At 39.3% G+C, this 25,729-nt stretch overlaps 1 protein-coding gene across 2 annotated transcripts in view; it reads left to right on the top strand.

The window, feature by feature from the left end:
• The window catches only part of SLC5A4 (solute carrier family 5 member 4), a 59,126-nt gene extending 37,501 nt beyond the window's left edge, over window positions 1-21,625 (top strand). Inside the window, exons 8-17 of one of the 2 annotated variants that reach the window (XM_050806871.1) lie at window positions 1,371-1,476; window positions 3,182-3,262; window positions 5,436-5,656; window positions 7,488-7,623; window positions 9,450-9,557; window positions 11,136-11,286; window positions 14,609-14,777; window positions 15,948-16,163; window positions 19,101-19,203; window positions 21,364-21,625. In XM_050806871.1, the coding sequence (XP_050662828.1) occupies window positions 1,371-1,476; window positions 3,182-3,262; window positions 5,436-5,656; window positions 7,488-7,623; window positions 9,450-9,557; window positions 11,136-11,286; window positions 14,609-14,777; window positions 15,948-16,163; window positions 19,101-19,203; window positions 21,364-21,575 (1,503 nt within the window). In that variant the 3' untranslated portion in view covers window positions 21,576-21,625. The remainder of the gene's footprint in view (window positions 1-1,370; window positions 1,477-3,181; window positions 3,263-5,435; window positions 5,657-7,487; window positions 7,624-9,449; window positions 9,558-11,135; window positions 11,287-14,608; window positions 14,778-15,947; window positions 16,164-19,100; window positions 19,204-21,363) is intronic. The other variant, XM_050806872.1, reaches the window with a different exon arrangement.
• The last annotated feature ends 4,104 nt before the right edge of the window (window positions 21,626-25,729 follow it).

Genomic DNA, 25,729 nt, shown 5'->3' on the forward strand with positions numbered 1-25,729 from the left:
GGGACATGGAGAAGGGTAGGGGTGGATTCTGTCAAGGTTTCAAGGAAGAGATGATCCATTGGCAGCTTAAGTTTTTCCAGAACAGAGAAAAAAATGTTACCCAATTCGTCTCTTAAAAACGGACTCAGTTCTGTTAATAATTTTAGGAAAATTAAAACGAACAGATAATTATAAAAATCCTCATTGGCAAACAAGAATACTAATTTTAAGAACATATATCTTATTAGTTTTATATATATATACACACACATATAATAACTAGCAGGAAATTGTCCTAAATTATTCATGTTAATTATGCTGAGCCAAATATTGTAGATAGGAAAATGTACTTCCCACTGAAATATGTTTGCCTTAGAGAGATTTCTAAGTTGATCATAATCTCCCTTTTTTATGGTTAGACCTAAAGGCCCTAGGAGGGTCAGAGACACATGTAATTAATTGAATTCCAGCCAGCATCATGCTTTTACAGCACAGTCTGCATAATCTAAATTAATTCTACATTTTTCCCTCAATTTCAAAAATAATCATAACTGACCCCCCAATTCAAACCAATTTTCAATCATTGTAGCACATATATATTTGGAATATATATGAAACAATGTTCTTTGGTTGTATTCTATTTTGGTACATACTCTTTCTTTCTTTCTTTCTTTTTTTTTTTTTTTTTTTTTGAGACGGAGTCTTGCTCTGTCGCCCAGGCTGGAGTGCAGTGGCGCGATCTCGGCTCACTGCAAGCTCCGCCTCCCGGGTTCATGCCATTCTCCTGCCTCAGCCTCCCGAGTAGCTGGGACTACAAGCCCCCGGCCACCATGCCCGGCCCATTTTTTGTAATTTTAGTAGAGACGGGGTTTCACCGTGTTAGCCAGGATGGTCTCCATCTCCTGATCTCGTGATCCGCCCGCCTCAGTCTCCCAAAGTGCTGGGATTACAGGCTTGAGCCACCGCGCCCGGCCGCTTGGTACATACTTTCTATCCAATTACCGCTCACTGCAGCCTCAAACTCCCGGGCTCAAGGAGAAGATATATTTCTAAATACTCCATCACAGTTGAGGAGCTTCCTATAAGCAATTACTCAGCCTCTCTAAGCCTCATGGCACAGAAAAAGTTCTCAGGACATGTCACCTCATGTAATAAGCACCTCAATTGAGCAAAGAACTAACTTCTATGAGAATATAGGAGAGAGTGAAGACAGTGAAAATCATTTTTGAGGCTTTATGGAAGGTATTACTCTGGGGCCATCCCAGTGGATTCTTGAAGGATAAGTAGGAGTCTATCAGAAAAAGAAGGGTTAAGAAGAGTGGACATTGGAGCAGAGAAACCAGTGGCCTCAAATGCATGTTTCTTTCTCATCCTGACTGTTCCCTTTTTAGTCAGACATGTTTGCTGGAGCTATATTCATCAAGCTGGCCTTGGGATTGGACCTTTACCTGGCAATCTTCATCCTCTTGGCTATGACTGCTGTTTACACCATCACTGGTGAGTATGTTGTATATTTTGCTCACTCGGACTGTCTTTTGCTGATCCCACCCCAACCTGCAATTAGCATTCTCAGTGTTAGCCTTGTCGCTGCCGAGGTAAAGGCACCATTTCATTCCCACTATGAGAGTCAAGCACAGCACCAGAAACACAACTACAGCATAGAACACAGAATCCTTGATATTAGAAGTGAGCATCTTGATGGAAGGGAATATATGGGGAATGGGGTGGGAAACGGGTCATTTGGTTCAGCTATGTGTTTGGTACCCAGACTGGCACTTAGAATTTAGCATATCATCCACACAGACGGTTGGGAGGAAATAGCAGCTCAGATAGGAGACTAGCAAATGAAAGGTGAGGTTCAAATGAACACAGGATGCCAGGGCATGGCGTTGGCCGTGAATGGTGCAGTTGAGAGAGGAGAACTGGAGCAGTGGGTTGCTGGCAGGAGACGATGTGTGACAATAGTCCAAGCAGGCTCTCATGAACCAGGTATGTTGATATGCTTCTCATGCATACTAACATAAAAATTAAAGTATACCAGCTGAGTTGGAAGACGTAAGGAAAAATACCAGCTAGAACGGTCAAAACAGTTTTGGGGCCATTTCCGTGCATTTGAACTGTCAACCTAAAATAAGCGACAGAGAGACCAACTCTCCAAAATGAGGAGTTTCTTTGGGGAACAGTGAGGGATTGCAAACCAGGATACATGTCCTATGGCAGACCATAGGACTTCCAAGGGGGTTGGGGCAAAGGGGAGGCTTTTAAAGACAGAGAGGGAGAGCCCACGTAAGCTGTTCTGAAACAAAGATGATTGTTTCACCTGCTTCTTGCAGGCGCTGGTGTTTGTTCATTGGTGGTACTGGCTGTTGCTAGGAGACAGTCTTCATAATAATGTCTTCCAACAGTTCCTGTTACCGGCATAGGTGTATGAGGGCCCTACCTGCGTGACCTCCCAGCCCCATTTTGTTAGGGTTTGGCATAAGTGTCTCTATTTTGGTACAGACCACTTCCACAGAGCATGTGTTTCCGAATAAGGGAGGGATAAGGGCATGAGTATTCTGTGTTCAGGATTCATCTTATTTTCTCATGACACTCTCATAAAGGGAATATCTTGTTGCAGGTGCTGGTGACTAACTAGACTGACAGCTTAGTTAGTCTAGACTTGAAAAATAAGCTGGGTTTGGGATTTTTTTTGAGACTGAACAGTCTAGACTTGAAAAATAAGCTGGGTTTGGGATTTTTTGTTGTTCAACACTACAGCAAAACACAAAACACGGTAACTATATCTGGTACTGAATTAATGAAACAATAATACGTTCCAGCACTAGAGCAAAAGTGGTTTCGCTAGATATTTTAGAGCAGGTGCACTGTGCTGAATGGCTGTAAATTGAGGGATTGTTAAGAGAAACTTTCATGGTATTAAAGTGCTGCCTTTTCCCCTGCTTAATATTCAAAAACTCACACAAAGATGAAACTTCACTGTAATTCATAGAAACTTCGAATCAGGGCAAAGCAAGGGAAGTAGGAGAACCAGTGCTGAGGAGATTATGATGTCAGGACAAGCTTGTGGCTCACCTAGGAGCTTTTGATGTCTTCTACTGGGTCATTTCCAGGGTTCTGGGTGGAGGAGAACCCAGTGGTGAAGGCAAATACATGGGGACACATGGATAAAATGCCCTGGTTCTTTTCTTTCTCTCACCAGGGGGGTTGGCCTCAGTGATTTACACAGACACCCTCCAGACCATCATCATGCTGATTGGCTCTTTTATTCTCATGGGGTTTGGTAAGTGATGACCCTGCGTGCAGTGCCCAGGGGCCGGAAGTGACGGGGCTTGTTTCTGTTCAGTCTGTCTGCTCCTTATTGGGATGCCTTCCAGTTTCATCTCGTCACACTTTCCCGTCATTTATATAATCCCCATCACTGAAATATCTGCCTGACTTCTTTCTTGCTTTATTATCTCAGCATAAGGAAATGGATGGTGGGGAAAAGAACATTACTTTCTTTTAAAAATTATTGCTGGCCGGGCACGATGGCTCAAGCCTGTAATCCCAGCACTTTGGGAGGCCGAGACAGGCGGATCACGAGGTCAGGAGATCGAGACCATCCTGGCTAACACGGTGAAACCCCATCTGTACTAAAAAATACGAAAAACTAGCCGAGCGAGGTGGCGGGCGCCTGTAGTCCCAGCTACTCGGGAGGCTGAGGCAGGAGAATGGCATAAACCCAGGAGGCAGAGCCTGCAGTGAGCTGAGATCCAGCCACTGCACTCCAGCCTGGGCGACAGAGCGAGACTCCGTCTCAAAAAAAAAAAAAAATTATTGCTTAGGTAAGTTATCTCATTTAACCTTAATTTCTTTGTGTGAAGGACAGACAAAATCAGTAGCAGTGGGTTGATAATTTTACAGAAGTATTTGTACATTAGATTCAAAGCCTAGAAACCTTTCATTTACATAGAATTTTTATGAAATGAAGGATTAAATAGTAGGAAAAAATTTGAGAACTGAATATTAGTTCAACTGAATCATACACAGACATAGAATACACAACCTATGTTTGTGTACTCAAACAATGTATTGTAGTGGATTTTCATCCAAAACATCCGTAACCTCATTATGACTATTTTGGATGGAAATCTATTGCATTGTGACAATACACAAATACAGGTTGGAGTTTTCTTAATAATGCTCACTTATTAGTATCATTCAGTTCATTGCCATCAAGCAATATTGACCTAATTTACAGCTTGCCAATATTTGTTTTCTCTTATTATGGTATTTATCTTTGCATAGGAAAACTAGCCATACTGGACGGCATGGATACAGGACAGTTCTATCACTGCAGAATGTTTCTGTTGCACAGTGCCACTCCAGAGGCTAGTCGTTAGCACCAATTCTTTGTGTACTTTCTATTCAGTTATCTAGAACTTCTGTGCTGTTCTTGTTCATGGTGCCTTGGTTTCTGGCCTCAGTGATGCACTCCCTGGCATTAGGTCTCTAAACCTCAATTCTGCCATCTTTAGGATGAAGAGGGGGACTCTCATCTCTTAGAGTCTCCTATGTATTTTTGTTACAATCCATATTTATCTAATCAAAGCAACTTCCTCGTATTGTCTGTATCCTCCACTCGGCTAAGTTCCTGCCTTGCACATTTATTTTGTACATGATCCTAGCACAGTGTTTGGCACATAGTAGTCCTTCAGCTAAATAATGAAGTAGATTAATGTTAACTCAACCCTACAATTGTATAATACTCTGATGAATTTTTCATCATTTAAAGCTATACTAAGCTACCCCAGATGCCTGGGCTCAGCTTTTTAAGAGCAACCACAATTCTCTTCTGCACCTGACTGGCCTTTCCAGACCCGAACAGGCTGAGTCTCATCATTTTCCCTTGTCACATCTAACCTGCCACCCCCAATTTCTGCTTCTTATCTTTCCAATTTTTTTTATTGTAACAGGCAAAATATAGTGTTGCACCAGAAAACCAGATTGCAAGTAAGATCAAAAGAGCCAAGCTCTGGGTCAAGAAGAGAGGCCTTTGCCTCCTGATCTTTTCAGAGGAGCTGGGGCTTTCTGATGGATAATTTCATGGGGCTCACTTTGTTAGTTCACCTTCCAGTTTGCTTATGCTCTAAATGGTTCTGAGATATCAGTGCCGGCCTGTTGGATAACAGCTTCGTTTTTACCTTAAAAGAGACACTAACTCAAAATTTCAAAGAGCAATATAGGAAGACAAGTCAGAGGTATTTGCTTTCTGTACTTCGTGAAAGTCAATCTGGTAGCATAGCCAGTGCCAGTGGAGGTACCAGAAAGACATGGACCTGGGAGAGGGTGACTGAGGATTGGACTGGGCTGATGGGAGGTGATTGTGTACCTCCACCAAAAAGTAGTCATCATAAACATTGGATGTCTTAGATTTCAGTAAGACATCTCGTTTTACTCTGATGCCTTTTTAGCATTTAACGAAGTTGGAGGTTACGAGAGCTTTACCGAGAAGTACATGAATGCCATCCCGTCCGTAGTCGAGGGGGACAACTTGACAATCAGTGCCAGCTGCTACACACCTCGGGAGGACTCCTTCCACATCTTCCGAGATCCTGTGACTGGGGACATTCCATGGCCCGGAATTATATTTGGAATGCCCATTACAGCTTTGTGGTACTGGTGCACAAATCAGGTGAAGTGTGTGTGTGTGTGTCTGTGTGTGTGTCTGTGTGTGTACATGTGTTTGTTGTTCTTGTCTCATAGAAAAACATTTAGTTTCCATTTTGCACACACATCGTTTAAAGAGTCAAATACTTCTTCGTTTTTGTTTTTTGTGTTTTTTTAGATGGAGTCTCACTCTGTCACACAGGCTGGAGTGCAGTGGCATGATCTCAGCTCACTGCAACCTCCACCTCCCGGGTTCAGGTGATTCTCCTGCCTCAGCCTCCCGAGTAGCTGGGATTACAGGTGCACACCACCATGCCCGGCTAACTTTTGTATTTTCAGTAGAGACGGGGTTTCACCATGTTGGCCAGGCTGGTCTCAAACACCTGACCTCAGGTGATCTGCCCACCTCGGCGTCTCAAAGTGCTGGGATTACAGGGATGAGCCACCACATCCAGCTTAAAGAGTCAAACACTTCTACAAAACTTGTTATTTAAAAACAGCTGCACGGTACCCTGCTTTCTACTCTATTTCTTGTCCTTCAGAGGCAAATGCTTTCAGCTCTTTTAAGTAAGTGTTTTGGCATTTATTTCTGTTCCCTAAATCCTTGTGCTCAGTGTGCAGTCTGTGAGCCATCAACATGGACATCACCTTGGAGCTCACTAGGAATAAATGCTCTCAGACCCTATAACCCTATCTAGACCCTTTGAATTGGAATCTGCTCATTAACTTGATCCCCAAGTGATTCAGATAAATGCTTGTGTTGCTCCCTGTTAGTTTTAGGATTTTATTGTTGGCTTCCCTATGATGAAGGATGAGAGTTTAGCTGTCTTTCAACTTTCCCTTCCCAGCCCCATGCAAGCACACCTGTTCCCCCATCCTCCCAATAGCTGTCAATCACAATTTTGGAGAGATCAGCATTCGGTGCCACCATTTTTGTGACTACCTGAATGTAATTCACAGCTGAACCATGTGATTATACTGCCTGACTTTTCCTTAGCTTTTTTTGTTGTTGTTGTTCCTGGAATTAATAATTTTAAGTCTTGTTTTCTTTCTTTTTTAAAAAACATTATTTTTTGAATAGAGACAGGGTCTCACTATGTCTCAAACTCCTGGACTCCAGCAATCCTTCTGTCTCAGCCTCCCAAAGTGCTGCACTTACAGGTGTCAGCCACCGCACCTGGCCAATTCTTAATTTTTCATTTTGAATTTTCTTGCTAATTATTACTCATTGAATGAAAGGTTCTCCTAGAGTCTTTTGCCCTCTCACAGTCTGGCAGCACTCCCTCTGGTGCCCAATTAACTTATCCAATGACCCCTTCACTGTCATCTTTGGGAATTCATTTTTGCCCTACTCAGGTTATTTCTCCTTTTTCCAGTACCGCCAGTTGTCTTCTTTCTTCGTTTATTCCGTCTTTCGGGGCAAATCCAAGCCTTCAGTATCTTCCTGAGCTAGGCCTCAGGAAGTGAGAATGAGTGGGGAATGTGTGATATTTGTCTTTCTGTGCCTGGCTTATTTCACTTAGCGTAATGACCTCCAGTTCCATCCGTGTTGCTGCAAATGACAGGGCTTCATTGTTGTGTGCCCTGTGGTTTTGCATTGTGTTTTATACACAATGGTTTTGCATTGTGTATTATGCACATTTTCCTAATCCATTCATCCGCTGATGGACACTCAGGCTGATTCCACATGCTGGCTATTGTGAATAGTGCTGCAGTGAACATAGGAGTGCAGATAGCTCTTTGGTATACTGGTCCACATCATTTCTTATTGCAACATTAAACTCTGGAAAGAGACACTCACTGCCTTGGAAATCATCCCCTGGTTGTTTCATGAGTGTGTCACGTTCTCCCGGCAGGTCATCGTGCAGCGCTGCCTGAGTGGCAAGGACATGTCTCACGTGAAGGCTGCTTGCATCATGTGTGCTTACCTGAAGCTGCTGCCCATGTTCCTCATGGTGATGCCGGGGATGATCAGCCGCATCCTGTACACAGGTAAGCCCTGAATCTGTATGTTCTCTCTTTTCTTTATGCTTGTATTCTGAGAAGTGTTCTTAAAATGTCATAAAGCCTTGAGAAAATCCATTCTGGATGGAAGTAAAAGCAGAATTCCAGGTGGAGGGCACAGCCTGCACAGCGGTCAAAGGCAGGAAAATGTGGCATATTGGATGCTCTGTTCCTTTATCCTTGTCATACCATCTGCCTGTCTCATAGACATTTGAGTCTGTGAGTTCTGTCTTCATGAGTTGCTTAGATTTAAGGAAGTCCAGAGAATATGGCAAAACGACACTGCAGGATGAGGTAGGATTGGGTTAATTTGAGTCAAGTGAGCTGTACCGTCTGAGTTTGGTGACATCTCTGACTGAGAAGGTCTTGGTCCCTCTGAGAAAACTGGAGAACTGAATCAGTTTTCACTGCTTTGGAATCAGGCTGTTTGAGGATATGTAAATTTCTGAGTCAGCTGAGAGTAACTGCTAGTGTTGAATTCAACTTCCTTTATTATGAAAAGTGAAGAGAATATAACCAAATCTTTCTTGACTTATCAAGGAATCATTTTTATCGGGGTAATCCATCAGATAACACTAAATCCACATCATGTTTTCTCAACTGGGCATCAGTTGATTTCACTGAAATATTGTTAAGTGAACATCAAGGGACCAGCATCCTTCTTATTGCAGCTTTGTAATATTCTTTATAAGGGTAAAGAATATTCATGCCTATAATCTCACCTACTTGGGAGGCTGAGGCAGGAGAATCGCTTGAGGCCCAGGACTTTGAGACCAGCCTGAGCAATACAGCAAGATCCCATCTCTAAATAATAAGATAAAGTAGCTAGGCATGATGGTGTGTTCCTATAGTCTCAGCTGCTTGGGAGGCTGAGGCGGGAGGATTGCTTGAGCCCAGGAGTTCAAGGCTACAGTGAACTATGATTGCACCATTGCACTACAGCTTGGGTGACAAAGTGAGATCCCATCTCTTCAAAAAAAAAAAAAAAAAAAAAAAAGCGTAGGTATCTAACTAGTGGGGAATGGCCAAAGAAATTACTGTGCACCTCCTTTATGGAAAAATGAAAACAGGAGACTGAAGACTATCTCAAAACTTGGGAAAATGCTGAGGTTAGGATGCTAAGTGTAAAAAGAAACTTGAAAAATAATGTCTCAACAACTACCATAGTTTTACAAAAAAGACATTTCTGTATAGAAAAGGATTAGGAAGTAGTGAAAAGAAGCTAATGTGCTGAGGTGTTATTTTTCTGGGTGATTCTTTATCAAGCCTCCCTGTCTGTTGTCATAATGTCGTTTAAGCAAAAACAAAAAACCAACAAGGTATTGTGCAACTGCCACAGAGGTGAGGCATCATGACACATGGGACAGTCACCCAACTGACCATCACAAGTGTCACCTCTTCTTAGATGCAGGTGAAAGATACTAGGCTAAATGTGACTACACTCAGGACCTAACTTCCCGTTGCTATTTTTGTCAATCTCTTGAGTTCTGTGTTCCTGGAAGAATGACTTTTTTGCTGTTTTCCCAGAGGATGGGGTCCACTCCCTCTCTTTGCTCAAATGCTCTTGCTAGGCCACATCCCAAGAGAGCCCCTGTCCCATTGGTCAGTGTAAGGGGGCTACAGGGATGAGATACTTAGGGTTGTGTTTTGGGAATAGAGGGGCCAGATCTGTGGTATGGAGTTCAAAGTTGAATCTTCAGTTTCCAGGCAAATATCTTTCCTTCCTTATGATCTTACAACTTTTCTCTTTGTTTAATGGTTGTTGGTTTTGCCTATTTTGGCCTCATTGGACTCACTTCTGAATTCTTCCTCAGATAAGGTAGCATGTGTGGTACCTTCTGAATGCGTGAAACACTGTGGCGTTGATGTTGGCTGCACTAACTATGCATACCCAACGATGGTGCTGGAACTGATGCCCCAAGGTAGGAAAATGTCCCTGCTGGGACAGCCCCAGAGCCCTGTTTACAGATGGGTCTCGTGGAAGGGTTATGGTGCAATTCTTGTACCTTCCATTAATTCAATCCAACTCATCAGACATTTCTTGAGCACCTTCCACAGGCTACCAGCTCTGTGCTAGGCCTGAACATTTCAGAGATGAACCGGGTACAACTACTGTTAGAAGAATTCTTACTCCTTCAGATTCAAGACTGTTTTCTGAGGCAGCCAAGAACAAATTAAATGATCCATTTGTCAATAAAAGAGTTGCACAGTCATAAACTTGTAAACACGAGACCTAGAGGTAAACTATTTTTTCTGCTTTTTGGGGGCTAGTGATAACCAAATAAACCAAATAGAATAAACTATTTATCCTTCTTTTTGGAGGGCATTTTTGGGGCTAGTGATAACCAAATAATAGATCTCAATCTATTTAATCTGCAACTATTTATTGAGTGCCTACTGAGTGCCAGGCACTGCTTTGGTGCTAACAAAACATCAGTGAAATAGGCACAAAGTCCCCTACCTCTTGGAACTCAAAATCTAGTAGTGTGAGATAGAAAATAAACCACATAGGAAATACATAAATTATTAGGATGCCAGAAGGTGATCATTGCTGTGGTGAACAGAAATGGAGCAGGGTACAGAGCTCAGGACTTGACCAGGTGATCCCGTACCCCATCAAGAGTTGGCTACACTTCTTCCACCTTCCTCCACCCTGACACACAGGAGGGAGGAAGGGACCAGGGCCCACAATCATGACACCACATACTCCCCATCCACACACACTCTGTCCTAGGAGGCTTAGGGCCATTACTAATGGGCAGAGGGAACTGGAGGATGAAGTTCCCATCATGGCTCAAAACTCTTGGCTTTGCCCCTCCAAAGACTTGTTTAGCAGAACCGCCTACTGGACTTCTTCCTCTCCAGTTCTCTTAAGTCTTCAGGAAGCCAACAGCCCCTACCCGAAGAAAGATGGTGTGATGTTGTTTCCTCTCTTCTAAAACTAGGTTCCAGTAGATGATCTCTAAGTTCATGTTTAGGACTAAAATTCTTTTTGCTTTAATCTGTCCCCTCAAGCATTTATTTTTTGAGTTACAAACAATTCAATTACACTCTTTAAGTTATTTTAAAATGTACAATTAACTTATTACTGATTATGGTTACCCTGCTTTGCTATCAAACAGTAGGTCTTATTCATTCTTTCTCTCTTTTTTGTACCCATTAACCATCCCCGCCATCACCCCTAGTCCCCCACTACCCTTCCCAGCCTCTGGTAACCATCCTTCTGCTCTCTATATCCATGAGTTCAATTGTTTTTGATTTTTAGACGATACAAGTAAGTGAGAACATGTGATGTTTTGTCTTTCTGTGCCTGACTTATTTATACTGGATTATTCTCAGGTGACCAGGAAAATATGCAGGAAACTCCACATGCTGATGTGTATTGATAAAGACATCAGTTAACCAATGTTCCAGATGGTGCTTTTACCTTTCAACGCTCTCTGGTTTAGCAAGGCGCTGTCCAGCCACTAACCAGTGCTTGTACCCTCTCCCGGCTCCAGGACTGCGAGGCTTGATGCTTTCGGTCATGCTGGCCTCTCTCATAAGCTCCCTGACCTCCATCTTCAACAGCGCCAGCACCCTTTTCGCTATTGACCTCTACACCAAGGTGCGAAAGCAAGCGTCGGAGAAAGAGATCCTGATAGCTGGACGGTGAGTTCCCACCTAGAATCCTCTGGAGAAGTGCAGATGTAGAAGTGAACTAGAGTTCCCTTGCCTTTGACTTTGGTGAAAGTAATCCTAGCATCTGGATACGGGGACGAGACATTGGAGTACATCGAATTCAAGTGATCACTTTCCAGATACAAAAATTTGAACCATACCTTTAAATGAAATAATCACTTTTTCGGTCTTTCAAATGCTTCTGAATGGCTCTTATTTCTTCCCCTCCTCACATCACCCCCCTATCCACATCTTCATAAAAGTCCACTAGTATTTTAATGGGGTGTAAAATTCCCACCTACTCTGATAGGTGAATGCATTGTCTCTAGCAGTTTCTGTGTATATCACATGGAGGTAACAGATTATGTCTTCTACACATGAACACAGAGGACTTTATCAGTCATATTCATGAATGATTGGGCTGTGTTACAAAGGAGCAGGGAAGAGACTAATTCCAAGAGGATGCTTGGAGAGTTAAGTCAACCCAGGGGACCCTGAGCAGCCTGGGGGCCTTGAAGATAGTGGGAGTGAGATGGAAGGAAATGAGGAAAAAATGGATACCAGAATGTCCTTCTTCCCCTTCACAATTTTCGAGAAGACCCTATATTATCATGGCTTTTTTTTTTTTTGACAGAGTTTCACTCTTTTTGCCCAGGCTGGAGTGCAATGGCACACTCCCAACTCACTGCAACTGCTGCCTCCCAGGTTCAAGCGATTCTCCTGCCTCAGCCTCCTGAGTAACTGGGGTTACAGGTGCCCGCCACCATGCCCAGCTAATTTGTTGTATTTTAGTAGAGATAGGGATTCACAGTGTTGGCCAGGCTGGTCCCAAATACAAATATGACCTTGGGTGATCCATTCTCCTCGGCCTCCCAAAGTGCTGGGATTACAGGTGTGAGCCACTGCCCCTGGCCTGTCGTAGCATTTTGTAAAATGTTTTAAAAATCAAAGTACAGCACACATAAAGAAAACAGTTAAAACATGGATGCACAGCTCAGAGATGCGTCACAAAATGAGGACCATGTAACCATCGATCAAGTCAAGACATGGAAATTGCCAGCACCCAGAAGTTCGTCTTGGTCTACATCATTCCAAAGCTAACCACTGTGACTTGTGACGCTATAGCTTAGTCTTTTCCAACTTCATGCTATTATAAGTAGAATAATTGCATTTGTATCCCTTGAAATACGATGTTTTTTTTTTAAGACAGAGTCTTGCTCTGTCACCAAGCTGGAGTGCAGTGGCACGATCTTGGCTCACTGCAGCTCTGCCTCCCAAGTTCAAGCGATTCTCCTGCCTCGGCCTCCTGAGTAGCTGGGACTACAGGCACCCACCACCATACCAGGCTAATTTTTGTACTTTTAGTAGAGACGGAGTTTCACCATGTTGGCCAGATGGTCTTGATCTCTTGACCTCGTGATCCGCCCACCTCGGCCTCCCAAAGTCCTGGGATTACAGGCGTGAGCCACTGCCACCTGCTGAAATATGGCTTATTTTGCTCATGTTATGTTTGCAACATTCAACCGTGTTGCTATGTGTAGTTGTAGTATAATCATTTTCTTTCTCTGTGATGTTCCGCTGTAGTCAGATATCAGAATTTGTCTAGTCTTTTCAAAGAAATTGGTATCAAGAGAAACTGACCAACTATTTAAAAGACTGTCCTTTGTTGTTGACAGTAACAATAACTTTAGCAAATTAAACACTTGGGGAAAAACCCAAAGGTCTCACTTGGCCCAGAGCTTGACTCTGGACAAATGCTGTAGGAGAGGGAGTACAGGAAGGCAGGAGCATACCTGTAGTAGAGAAAGTACTGGTTGGTGTTCAGGAGGCCCAAGATGCAGTCGTCCCACTAATAGGTATATGATCTTGGACACACATCCTCCTTAAGTCTCAATGATAAAACAATGACTTGTTCTTTTCCCCTCTCTCTCTGTGTTATCAAATGCCTACTATCTCACAAAACACAAATAAGAAAAAAACACATATGCTTTTAAAATTCCTGCCTCATGGAATGTATGCCTTTGTCAGGAAGATAGATAATAAAGGTGTGCTACCTCAGGTGACCAGAGGCGCTAGAAAGACAAAGCAGGAAGAAAGGATGGAAGCAACCTCATCCAGGTGCTCAGAGAGTCCTCTCTGAGGGGGTGGTGTCTGAGCAGAGCCTGCAGGAAGTGTGGGAGTGAACCCCATGGTGCTCTCGGGGAAGGAACAATGAGGGCTGCTTTCCTCCTACAGTCACATATGTAGTATGTTTGAGAACAACCAGGAGTGAGTTTCGTCCATGAGAAGCCAGTGGGAGAGTGAAGAGCAAGGTCAGAAAGGTGCCTGGAGGCGAGGTCATGCAGGGCCATTGAAGTCATAACAAGACAGGATTTTATTCTACATGTGATAGGAAACTGTAACTGAATGAGTTGGGAAAGCACGTGATTTGCCTTCCAATGGTGATAAAAAATAAATACCAACAGTAAGTGTAATTTATTGAATCCTTACTGTGGTTTAGGCATTATGCTAAGACTTCCCATAGTTTATCACATTTAGTTGTTGCAAGGATGCAGTGATTTTGTAACATTTAAAGGAGACATTTGTCTCCTTTAAATGTTTAAATGCCCAAATACTTGTTCCTTCCTCCGCCCCACAACTGCTTCTCTATTTCATGTGAGCAAAGAGAGATGAATCGCCTTTTATGCACATTCTAGTAAATTATGTTGGTTCATTTACTCACACAACAAGCACAGACAACGCTGGAGTTTGGAAAGGTGAAGAAGTCATGCTCCCTGGACAACAGGAGCCTTTAACACGCTTTTTATCTGCTGAAGTACTCAAGTAGTAAAATGCACAAGTTAGCATTTCTTGCCGATTTACTCAACATTCTGAGATGGAGGCTGTTTCCATTCTAACCTATGCAAATCAACTTTGTTCCCTGCAAGCTAGGAAAAGAACAAAAAATGGAAGTCTGCTTTCTTTATTGTACAAATAATTGCTGGTTAATAGAAATAGTGTGGTACTTATTTCCAATTGATATACTACATATAGTGTGTTGGAGTTATTAATCGCTGATATTTTAACTTTTTATGAATAGATATTTAATCTCATAGATGAAGCTATTATGATTGATTATAGACAGGCAATTGTTTTATGGCATTTTACTAAAAGATCACCATTAAGCACAGCATGGGTTTATGTATGGTCAAGGAGCTTGATTTTGTTTGGAAAATCAATGAATGGCAACAAGAATGAACTCTAGAACTAAAGCACAGTGGAAGTACTTATAGTGCTTTTGTTTAATGTTTAAATTATGTTGTTTTCTTCTCAGGATATTTGTTCTTCTATTAACTGTTGTGAGCATTGTGTGGGTCCCATTGGTACAAGTGTCTCAAAATGGACAGCTAATCCATTACACAGAATCAATTTCTAGCTACCTTGGACCTCCAATTGCAGCTGTCTATGTGCTTGCCATCTTCTGTAAAAGAGTCAATGAACAGGTAAATGAAAACTGGAAAAAAATTTCCCTGCTGGAGTGAGAAAAAATTGTTTATTTCACTGGGGTATCAAAATACATTCTTTCTACCCTATTTACGCAAGTCATGGCCCATCTTAATTTTAGTTGAGGTCAGCCACAATTCCTGATCCTTACTAAAGTATAAAAATATAGCGCACATTCATAGTACAGTCTTTATGTGTTTATTACAAAGTATTACATACATACACGGTGCAGAGTTGAGGAACATGTTTGGGAGGCAGACTGCCAGGGCCCAATCATCGCTATACCACCTAATCGTATTGTGATCCTAAGCAAATTACTTGAGTCTCTTTAAAATGAAGATAATGATAGCACCTATCCTATGGGATTGTTGTGAGGATTAAGTGAGATAAAATATGTGAAATTCTTAGAAGAAAACCTACCACACTAGTAAGAATTCAAAATGTGTTCATTGCTATTTTGATATATGTAAGTAATTGATTATTGGGCATCATGTACCCTTAATCTTTACATGTTTCCTTAGTACTAGCCTTACTATTATGATTTTCAGATGAGGAACAGGCGCAGAGGGGTTAGTATCTATGTGCTTTCCACGTGTTACTTAGTATTAGTAAGTGGGATCTTGGTATTCAGGCTTAGATCTTCTTCCATCCAAAGCTCATACCATTAGTCTCCATGCAATACTGTTTTTCTAAAGCATAACATCTTGAGCAGAGGAACAGACACATGTTTCCATCCCCATCAACTCCTCACAGAAATAAATTATCAAGAGCTTCACAGAACTGTCAAAACTACCTAATACCAGCTCTGGAAATTGTGTGACATAATTGATACTTCTGCTTATTTTATCAAATAAATCACAAGTGTTTTGATCTAACTGTGAAACAAAAGTCAAGGAAAACTTCAGCTTGGGTCAGTGTAGACAGTAGTGTCCTAGTATTGGAGAATCAACAACGGTGCAGTGGTATATACAGTTCAGGACCATGGAAAGCAGCATCCAACTAACAAGCACGGGTATTTGCAATTTTCTCTACTTCGGTAACCTTGTGCCCAAGGTTAGCCATTTGTGGGTCCTTAACTGAGAAAGCAGGCAGGATTATAATTATGACTTACTTGAATAAGCTTCTCATATTTTCTAAACATTCTGATTTTCTTCTTGCTTCTTTTGCAGGGAGCATTCTGGGGTCTAATGGTCGGACTTGCGATGGGCCTCATTCGTATGATAACAGAGTTTGTTTATGGAACACCGAGTTGCTTGGCTCCCAGTAACTGTCCCAAGATTATCTGTGGAGTGCACTATCTCTACTTTTCCATCATTCTCTTTTTTGGGTCCATGCTGGTCGTCCTGGGAATTTCCCTCTTAACAAAACCCATTCCTGATGTACATGTGAGTGATGAGTAATGGATATATGCTAATTTTAAAATAAGAGTTATTTACCTTTTAGTGTATGAGTTCCAGGAAATGTATTTACTGTACCTCTAGAGCTAGAAGAACCCTAAGATTTTCATTCAGTCATTGAAATAAAGAAAAGTTTGCACTTAGTTTATGCAAATTGCAGTGAATTAAAAAGTAAGGGATTAGAAAATGGACATTATATCTTGTAAATTTCACAGTGTAGTTGGTAAGTCAATCTACAGCATTGTCATAGGACACCAGGAAGAGAATAATTGGTGTTTCCAAAGACACTGGGAAAGATTTCACAGCACGGCTGTCATCTGGGCTGTGCCTGTTTGGGCCAACAGGATTTCATATACCACACGAACACTGACTGGCACAGAGATGAGGGGAAAGTAAAAGGTACCAGGGGGCAGGAAAAGAAAGAATAGAATAATGAGATGCATTTTTGCCTTTCAATTTAGCAAAAATGTTTAATATGAATAATATTTAATGTTAGTGGTTAATATTAGCATTGTGGGAAAATTCTCACAGTCCAAAACTGTTGGAAAGTACATAGATTTTATAATTGATAGTAGAGCAATTGGGTAGTATTTATGGATAAATACTTACGAATACTTATGAATCAGCAATCCCAGTTTTAGGAATTTATTGTGTATAAATACTTGTTCAAGTAGGAAAAATGTGTATAAGGATTTTCTCTGCAAAAGTTTTCAAATAGGAAGTAGCTGGGAGAAAATCCAGATTTCATCATAAAAGGAATGAGCACACAAACACAGTGCATTGAACGTTATACAGCTGTTTAGAAACACGAGGGAGCTCTATTATTTGCTTTGAAAAAAATGTTCATAATATGATTAAGTGGAAAAATATGTGCAGAATAATATAATGTATAATAGCACTTTCTGAAATAAAACACATGTAGGCATATAGATGTTTGTCTAAGTATACAAAAAAAAATCTTAGAGCATATCCACCTAAGATTTTCAACAAGAGGCATTTCAGGGAGTGGGGAGACACTATAGGGGCCTGGCAAATATTAATTAATTGTTTTTAAAATATAAATACTGCTTATATACTAATATTGTTTGAATTGTTTGAATTTATGACTAAATATGTGTAGCTTTTATATATTTTGAATGTATCACTCATTATTTTTGAAGCAATGCTTCTTTATGTATTTTCCTGAGAAGCGGCCAGTAGATTGTGTGTGGATGGAAAACCTGAAATAAGCACAGTTCAAAATGTTTTACCAAGGACATGTCACTGAAATTCCTAACTAAATATTTATGCTGAATATTGAGTTAGATGAAAGAACACTAGAAAACACAGTTTTTCAATAAATATATATGTTAAATTCTTACTTGCTGATAGAAATAACCAATCTTTTTTTTTAGGAAAAATTTTTTTAGGAAAAAATTTTTAGGAAAAAAATATTGTCTGAAGGACCAAGTGAGATCATTTTTCTGATTTATGTTTCTGTTTCATTAATATGCTGCAAGGTTTAACTTTCAAAATAGACGATAAATATCATGGTTATTTCAGAGAAAGCCATGAAAACTGTTGTGAATCTAGCCTAACAGTGCAAAAATGAGATGTCCCAGGATGATAGTCTTTCAGCAAAACTAGTAATTACGCTATGCAAGTTAAAAAGAAGTTGAAGGACTCCCAAGAAGAGAGTTTTTAACAAAGAAAGTGGATCTAGTACAAGAAATCCTGTGAATAAGAGCTTATGAAGATATGATTAGGAATCTTATTGAGAAGGTGAAGGCATATGTCAAGAACAAATAAAACCAATTACAAATTCTAGTAAATTTGCACAAGAAAGTCATGAGCTAAATTAAAATGAGGCATAACTTAGAATATGATCGATTATAAAGGTTTAAAACCCATTGATAGGCCGGGCACAGTGGCTCACACCTGTCATCCCAGCACTTTGGGAGGCCAAGGTGGTTGGATCATCTGAGGTCAGGAGCTGGAGACCAGCCTGGTCAAAAACATAGTGAAACCCCATCTCTACTAAAAATACAAAGATAAGCCAGGCATGCTGGCAGTCCACCTTTAGTAATCCCAGCTACTTGGGAGGCTGGGGCAGGAGAATTGCTTGAGCCCAGGAGGCGGAGGTTGCAGTGAGCCAAGATTGCACCATTGCACTCCAGTTGGGCAACAAGATAGAAACTCCATCTTATTAAAAAGAAACAAACAGAAAAAAGCCATTGATACTTAGAGCAATTTCCTTATTTACTTCTTGTGTCCAATCGGTACATACAGCATCAATTCTATTTATTTTCAAATGCTTAAATCAACATACAGACTAACTATGGAAATCTTAATATATTTACAGAAAATAATAAAAATTATATAAAGCATAATAGTTTAAAATGATGGTATAGCTGACAGCAGTTTGGAGGTGGGTTAGGAAAAGGGGTGTGTAAGCGTACTAATTGCAACTGGAATTCAAGAATAGCACATAGATACCAGCCAAATGTGATGAATCCAGAAATGAATTTAAGAAGATAGTTTGAAAGTTATAAAAGCAAAGACTAGATAAACTGAATGAAATAATGATGAAATAATGATGTGGCTAATAACTGTTGGATGTTAAGGACAATGAGTGAAACTGGCGTATAGTGTAGGTTAGCTAAATCTTCAACTTTGCTGAAATTACAAATTCAGAAGTAGGTATTTTTAAGTATATCATTTGAGGTTCTGAATAGCAGCCAGAAGAATTAAAAACAGAAAAAAATTTTTTAAATGATTAGTGTGTTTTGGTGAGTGACTGTGGTAGGAGGCCTTTTCTTTGCAATCTATATTCTCCTGTGTGGTTTGACTTTTTAAAAAACCAGACAATAAACAAAGGTACCGTTGTATTATGTTATTGCAAACATTTGCCTATTACTAATGTATTTTCGTATGGTCCCTGTTCAGCTGTACCGCCTGTGCTGGGTTCTTCGGAACAGTACAGAGGAGCGAATCGATATAGATGCAGAAGAGAAAAGTCAGGAAGAAACAGATGATGGTGTTGAAGAAGGTAATATTTGATTTACATTTGGTTTTCATGTAGGAACTCTGTGCACAGGCTTTTTTAATGGTTTTCTTTTAATGTCATTAAATCCAGCTTCTGAAAAGGCTGTTAGATTTATGATAAACTGAAACTTTAAATTTTTACCTTTCCAAAAATCAAGGCAATATTATTAAATCCGTCTATTCATCTGCCTGTCCATTGGTTTGTCCACCCATCATCCATCCGTAGTTACTGAGATCTCAGACAATCAGTTACAGACTCGCCTGTTCCTAGTTACATAGTGAGTGTTCAATCTTGATTGACTGCAAATAAGCATCTAGCCCCACCTTCTCTCCAACTTTATTTCTCAGTATTTTCTCTAACATACCCTCTATTCCAGGCAGACAGCTTTTCTGACTTTTCCCCACAAGTGCCAAGCTCCCTAAAATATTTCTACCTCCTGTCTAAGAGAAAAAATGCTTATTCTTTAAAACTAAGTTCTAATCTCACTTCCTTCATGAAAATTTCTCCATCAAGTCATCCCTGTGGCTCTTTGTTTACCTAATATTTTTTAAACCTCAGATAAGGTTTAGCACTTCACAATATGTTGTCTTAAACTGGACAATAATTGCTTTGTCTGTTTTGGTTTGGTTTCTTCAAAGTGAAGGAAGAGTCAATGCTTTCTGTTCCTTTTGATTTTTTATATCAGTGTTCCTGAGTATGACTGGCCTATCATTTTCTGGTTTTGTACTAAGTTTTTGGTTTTTGTATTAAGATTATAGAGTTATCATAGAATGAATCAGAAATTAGCCCATTTTTCCATTTTATTAAAATATTTCAATAAGATTGAAATAATGTTGCCATTGAATTTTGGTATTTTGCCAATAATACCATAAGGGCTCTGTGTGTGTGTGTGTGTGTTGCACATCTTAATTACTGATCAAATTTATATAATGGCTATGGAACGATTTAGAGTTTCCATTTCATCATTAATCACTTCTGGAAAATTATGTATTTCTAGGATTGTGTCCATTTAGTGCACATTTTAAATATATTGGCATAAAGTTATTCATAGTGTCTACTTATCCATCTATGTTGCCTCTATAGTTGTGTTACCCTTTCAATCTCTAGTATATTTTGTGATTTATCTTTTTTCTTAATCTTACTAAAGATTTGTCTAGTTTACTTTTCTCAAAGAACTAACGTCTGGCTTTGTCATTTCTATTATTTTCCTTCTTTTCTATTTCATCCTTCCTGTTTTTATTTGTATTCCCTTCCATTTACATTATTTGGGTTTATTCTCTCTTTTTTTTTTTTTTTTTTACTAAGTTGGATATTAACTCATTCATTTCCTGTGGAAATTTGATTTTTCTTTTGATTTTTCTTTGATTGTTCTTTTCTATATAAATAACTAAGGCCATATAAATTTTCCTCAAAGCAATACTGTTTTAAATCTCACAGCTTTTAATTTGTATAATTTTCATTACCATTTATTTTTTAAGTATAATCTTACTTTATGATTTTTATAAACATTCGAGTTTAGAAGTATTAAATTTTCTAGTGCTGCAACAGATAGCCATATATATGAGTCTTTTTGTATTTTTGCCAGTATAAGTTGGGGATAGATTTTGTGGAGTTTAGTTGTTGGGTCAAAGGGTTCATGCCTATATGATTTTGCAATATGCTACTAATTCCCTTACTAATTTCCACGCAAACTCACCAGCATAGTATGTTGTGAAACCTCGGAATTTTTCCCACTGATAGATGAGAAAGTGGTATAGGTTTAGTTTAAATTTCTCTTTTTTGAGTGAGCTTGAGAACCATGTGTCTTTTTTCTTTCAACTGTTTATTCATCTCTCTAATATGCTGACATGAGCTGTTGATAGCCTTTTCTTACCGACTTTTAGAAACCCATTATATATTAAAGATATTAAACCCTTTGTAATAGAATATGCAAATGTTTCCCCCATTTTGTCATTTGTTTTTACTTTGTTTATTGAACTTTATGCCATGCAAAAGTTGCCTGTTTTTATATGATTAAACTTATCTACATTTTCTCAGGGATTCCTCTTAACAGTCCCAGGTGATTGTGATCATTTTTTACCGTCATAGGTACTACACTGACAAGGATTTCTAGTTCTTTTGTGATCTAGATCTTCTGCAACCATTTGCTTATCTTTGTTCCAGATTATCCTGAGCAATCACGTGGATGCCTCAAGAAAGCTTATGACTTGTTCTGCGGTTTGCAGAAGGGACCCAAGCTAACCAAGGAGGAAGAGGAAGCCTTGAGAAAGAAGCTCACAGACACATCTGAGAGGCCCTTGTGGAGGACAATAGTGAACATCAACGCCATCCTCCTCCTGGCTGTGGTGGTCTTTATTTATGGCTACTATGCCTGAACTGTATCTGAGCCATTAGAATAATGAATAATTCTTAATAATGAACCAAAGGATAATTTGAGTGATTTTCATTTTATAGTATGTTGGGTGGCAAAAAAAAATCAGCAGTTGGTAATTTTATCCAATGAGATGACTACAGACTTGATATTTTGCTTTTGTTGTTCCTTTGTGTCACTAAGAGTTGATATAAAACTGTGAAGTGACCTCTACGTGTGTAAACAAGACACACAGGTCTAAATTTTATTTTTCCAGCTTTATTGAGGTACAGTAAACAAATGAAAATAGTTTATATTTAGGATGTACGATGTGATGATTTGATATATGTATACCTTCTGAAACAATAACCACAATCAAGTTAACACATCTATCACCTCACATGTTTACCTTTTCTGTGTGTGTGGTAAGAACAACTGAGAGACTCTTAGTAAATTTCAAGCACACAATACAGTATTATTAGCTATAGTCACCATGCTGTCCTTTGCACCCTCAGAATATATTCATCTTATGAGTGAAGGTTTGTACTCTTTGACTAATACCTCCCCAGTTACCTACCTCTTCACCCCAGGCAACCATCATCTACTCTCTGCTTCGATGAGTTCAACTTTTCACTGCAGCACTATTCACAATAGCTAAGATACAGAAACAATTTAAGTGTGCTGTGATCGATGAATGATGAGAATGTTATATATATACATAATAGAATACTATTCAGCCATAAAAACGAAGGAAATCCTGCCACTTGTAACAATGTGGATGAACCTGCAGAACATTATGCTAAGTGAAATAAGCCAGACACAGAAAGACAAATGCTATAGGATCTCACTTATATGTGAAGCCTGAAAATGAAAATGACCAAGTGATATGGTTTGGCTGTGTCCTCATCCAACTCTCATCATGGACTGTAGTTCCCATAATCTCCACGCGTTGTGGGAAGGATCTGGTGGAAGGTAATTGAATTGTGAGGGCAGTTATCCCCATGCTGCTGCTGCTGTGATAATGAGTTCTCATGAGATCTGATGGTTTTAGAAGGGGCTTCCCCCCGCTTCACTTTGCACTTCTTTCTTTTGCCGCCTTGTGAAGAAGGATGTGTTGTTCCACCATGATTGTAAGTTTCCTGAGGCCTCCTCAGCCATGCTGAACTGTGGGTTCACTAAACCTCTTTCCTGTATAAATTACCCAGTCTTGGGTATGTCTTTATTAGCAGTGTGAGAATAGACTAATACACCAGGCAAATTGCCCTACCTCATGCTTGCCTTCTGAAGTTTCCAGAGATTTCCATTTGAAAAGAATGCCTCTTCCAACTCTGCCTCACCTAGTAACCTCCTCATCTATACAACAGTGACTTCTCCTGTGGAGCGACTTTCACTCAGTTACTTCAAGGATTTAAAAAATAAAAATATTTTCTAATAGTTGATGGGGGTGAACTAGAAATATCCATTGTAAATATCTTTTAAATATACTGGAAATTATTGCTTACATCTTAAAGTCATTTGTCACTAAATACTAAAACATCAAACCATTGATTTTTAACTGCTTCATTAAAATATAATTCATATAGTATAAAATGTATCTATTTAGAGCATATAATTCAGTGTATTTTAATATATTCACAGAGTTTTCCAATAATTATCAAAATCTAATTTTAGATATTAACATCCTATTGGCATCCTTGAATATACGTATTCCTCTGTCTTTATTTCTGTTTTAACACAGTGAATGACAATTATCTCTATGTAGAATTGTAGAGAGGTTTAAAACACCTTTTTGTAAGCAAGTCAACAAACTAAAATATGTTTTAATAAATTACGTAAGAAGCATGGAAGAGGGCCGGGCGCAGTGGCTCACACCTGTAATCCCAGCACTTTGGGAGGATGAGGTGGGCAGATGACAAGGTCAGGAGTTCAAGACAAGCCTGGCCAACATAGTGAAACCCTGTCTCTACTAAAAATACAAAAAAATTAGCTGGGCGTGGTGGCACGCGCCTGTAGTCCCAGCTACTCGGGAGACTGAGGCAGGAGAATAGTTTCAATCCAGGAGGCGGAGGTTGCAGTGAGCCGAGACTGTGCCACTGCACTCCAGCCTGGGTGACAGAGTGAGACTCCGTCCCAAAAAAAAAAAAAAAAAAAAAAAAAAAAAAAAACATGGAACAGAGAGCACTTTCAGCACATGCTGGAGACTGTCTCTTCCTGGGTAAAAATAATAAAAATTAAAGAAACACATCTATCATATTGTTATAAAAATCCAAACAATGCCCTTGGGTCTGTAGAATTAAATATAATACTCTTCACTGACAACCCAATCCTCTCATCTACTGTCACTAACTTCCCAAAGAAGTGTTGACAGGTTAAAACATACGTTCTAGTAAGTAATTTTTCTATTCATTTATATACATATGTAAACATACACATACATTTACAAAATGTAATCTTCCTTTATGTGTTATTTTGTGACTGGCTTTTTCACATAAAATATATCTTGGAGATCTTTGCCTATCTGTACAAATAGATCCCCCTCATTTTTCTTATAGTTGCACTATTGTTCCATAGGATAGTTCACCATAATTTGGCCACTTTTCTACTGAGGAACATTCATGTTGGTTTCAATTATTTGCTATTATCTACAATACTCAAAGAGACATACCTGTATATTCATCTTTTGACATACTTGCTAGTTTTATTTTCTTTAACTCTATTTTCCTAGAAATAGAATACTGGAGCAAAGGGTACAAGCATTAATATTTTGATTAAAAATTATGTTTCAAAAAAGATTTGCCAATTTATATTCTCATCAGTGTATGAGAGTTTTTATTTACTCACATGCTTGACTACAGGGTATATTATCAATCGTAGTCAATTTTTGTCAACTTGATTGAAAAATAATTTCATTTTTTAAATTGGTGTTTCTCCACTTACTAGTGAGATTGTATATGTTTGCATGTATTTATTAGCTATTCATACTTTTTCTGTGAATTACTTGATATCCTTTACCAACTCTCTAAGTCATTTACAGATATTCTTTACATATTCTGTATATTATTTGTATATGAATAGCAAATATTTTTTCTTAAAGTCTGTGTCTTGCCTTGTAACTTTATGTTGTCTTTTATTGTACAGAAGCTTTTATTTATATTTAGTCAAATTGTTTCATTTTCTTATGGCTTGTGGGTTTTGTGACTTACTTTCAATTGTCTTTTTAGGGTTTTGTTGTCTTTGTTTTGTTTGAAATGACATACATGAAATCCTACATTATATTGCAATTCACTTTTTTCTCTTTATACTGCAGTGTGGACATTACTAAGCCTAACTAATGTAGATCAAATGTATTTATTTTAATTTCTGCTTAATAATTTATAATATTGAGTGTATTTGATTTCCTTAGTAAATCCCCCTTTTTCTTTTCTTTTCTTTTTTTTTTTTTTAAGACAAGTTCTTGCTCTGTCACCCAAGCTGGAATGCAGTAGCACTATCACAGTTTGCTGCAGCCTCCAACTTCTGGGCTCAGTGATTCAGTAAGGCCAGAAATTAAAAGAAAAAGAAAAACTTCTGGGTCAAAGAAATCCTCCTGCCTCAGCCTTCCAAGTATCTGGGACTACAGGCACATGCCACCACACCCTATTTTTTTTAGACATGGGATCTTGCCATGTTGCCCAGGCTGATCTTGAACTCCTGGCTTCAAGTTACTCACCTCAGCCTCCCAAAGGGCTGCGAATACAGGCATGAGCTACTGCACCCAGCCAACAATTCCCCTTTATATGGACATTCAGGTTAAGTACCCTTTGCCACTACAAATAGTGTTGTAGCTATCATCTTTCACACTGGAGGATTTCATTTCTACAGGATAGAATCTTTGTAGTGGTATAACTCAGCCATAGCTATGTTTACTTACACTTTTAATAGATACTGATTAGTTACTTTCCAAAAAGTTGATGCAATTCACATTCCTATCAACAGGGAACAAGCAGGAGGACTGTTTCCCCTGTAGGCTCAGTAGCAACAAAAGTTGTTGCTTTTATATATATATATATATATAGTGCTATCTCACAGGAGTGCTAACTAATCAGTTATTTTAACTTCAGTGAGTTTCCTATTTATAACCTTTTCCTATTTTTCTATCAGGTGGTTTAAGGTGAGGAACATTCTTAAAACAGGAAACCT

The sequence above is a fragment of the Macaca thibetana genome, chromosome 10 (assembly GCF_024542745.1).
Source record: "Macaca thibetana thibetana isolate TM-01 chromosome 10, ASM2454274v1, whole genome shotgun sequence".
Taxonomy (NCBI): Eukaryota; Metazoa; Chordata; class Mammalia; order Primates; family Cercopithecidae; genus Macaca; species Macaca thibetana.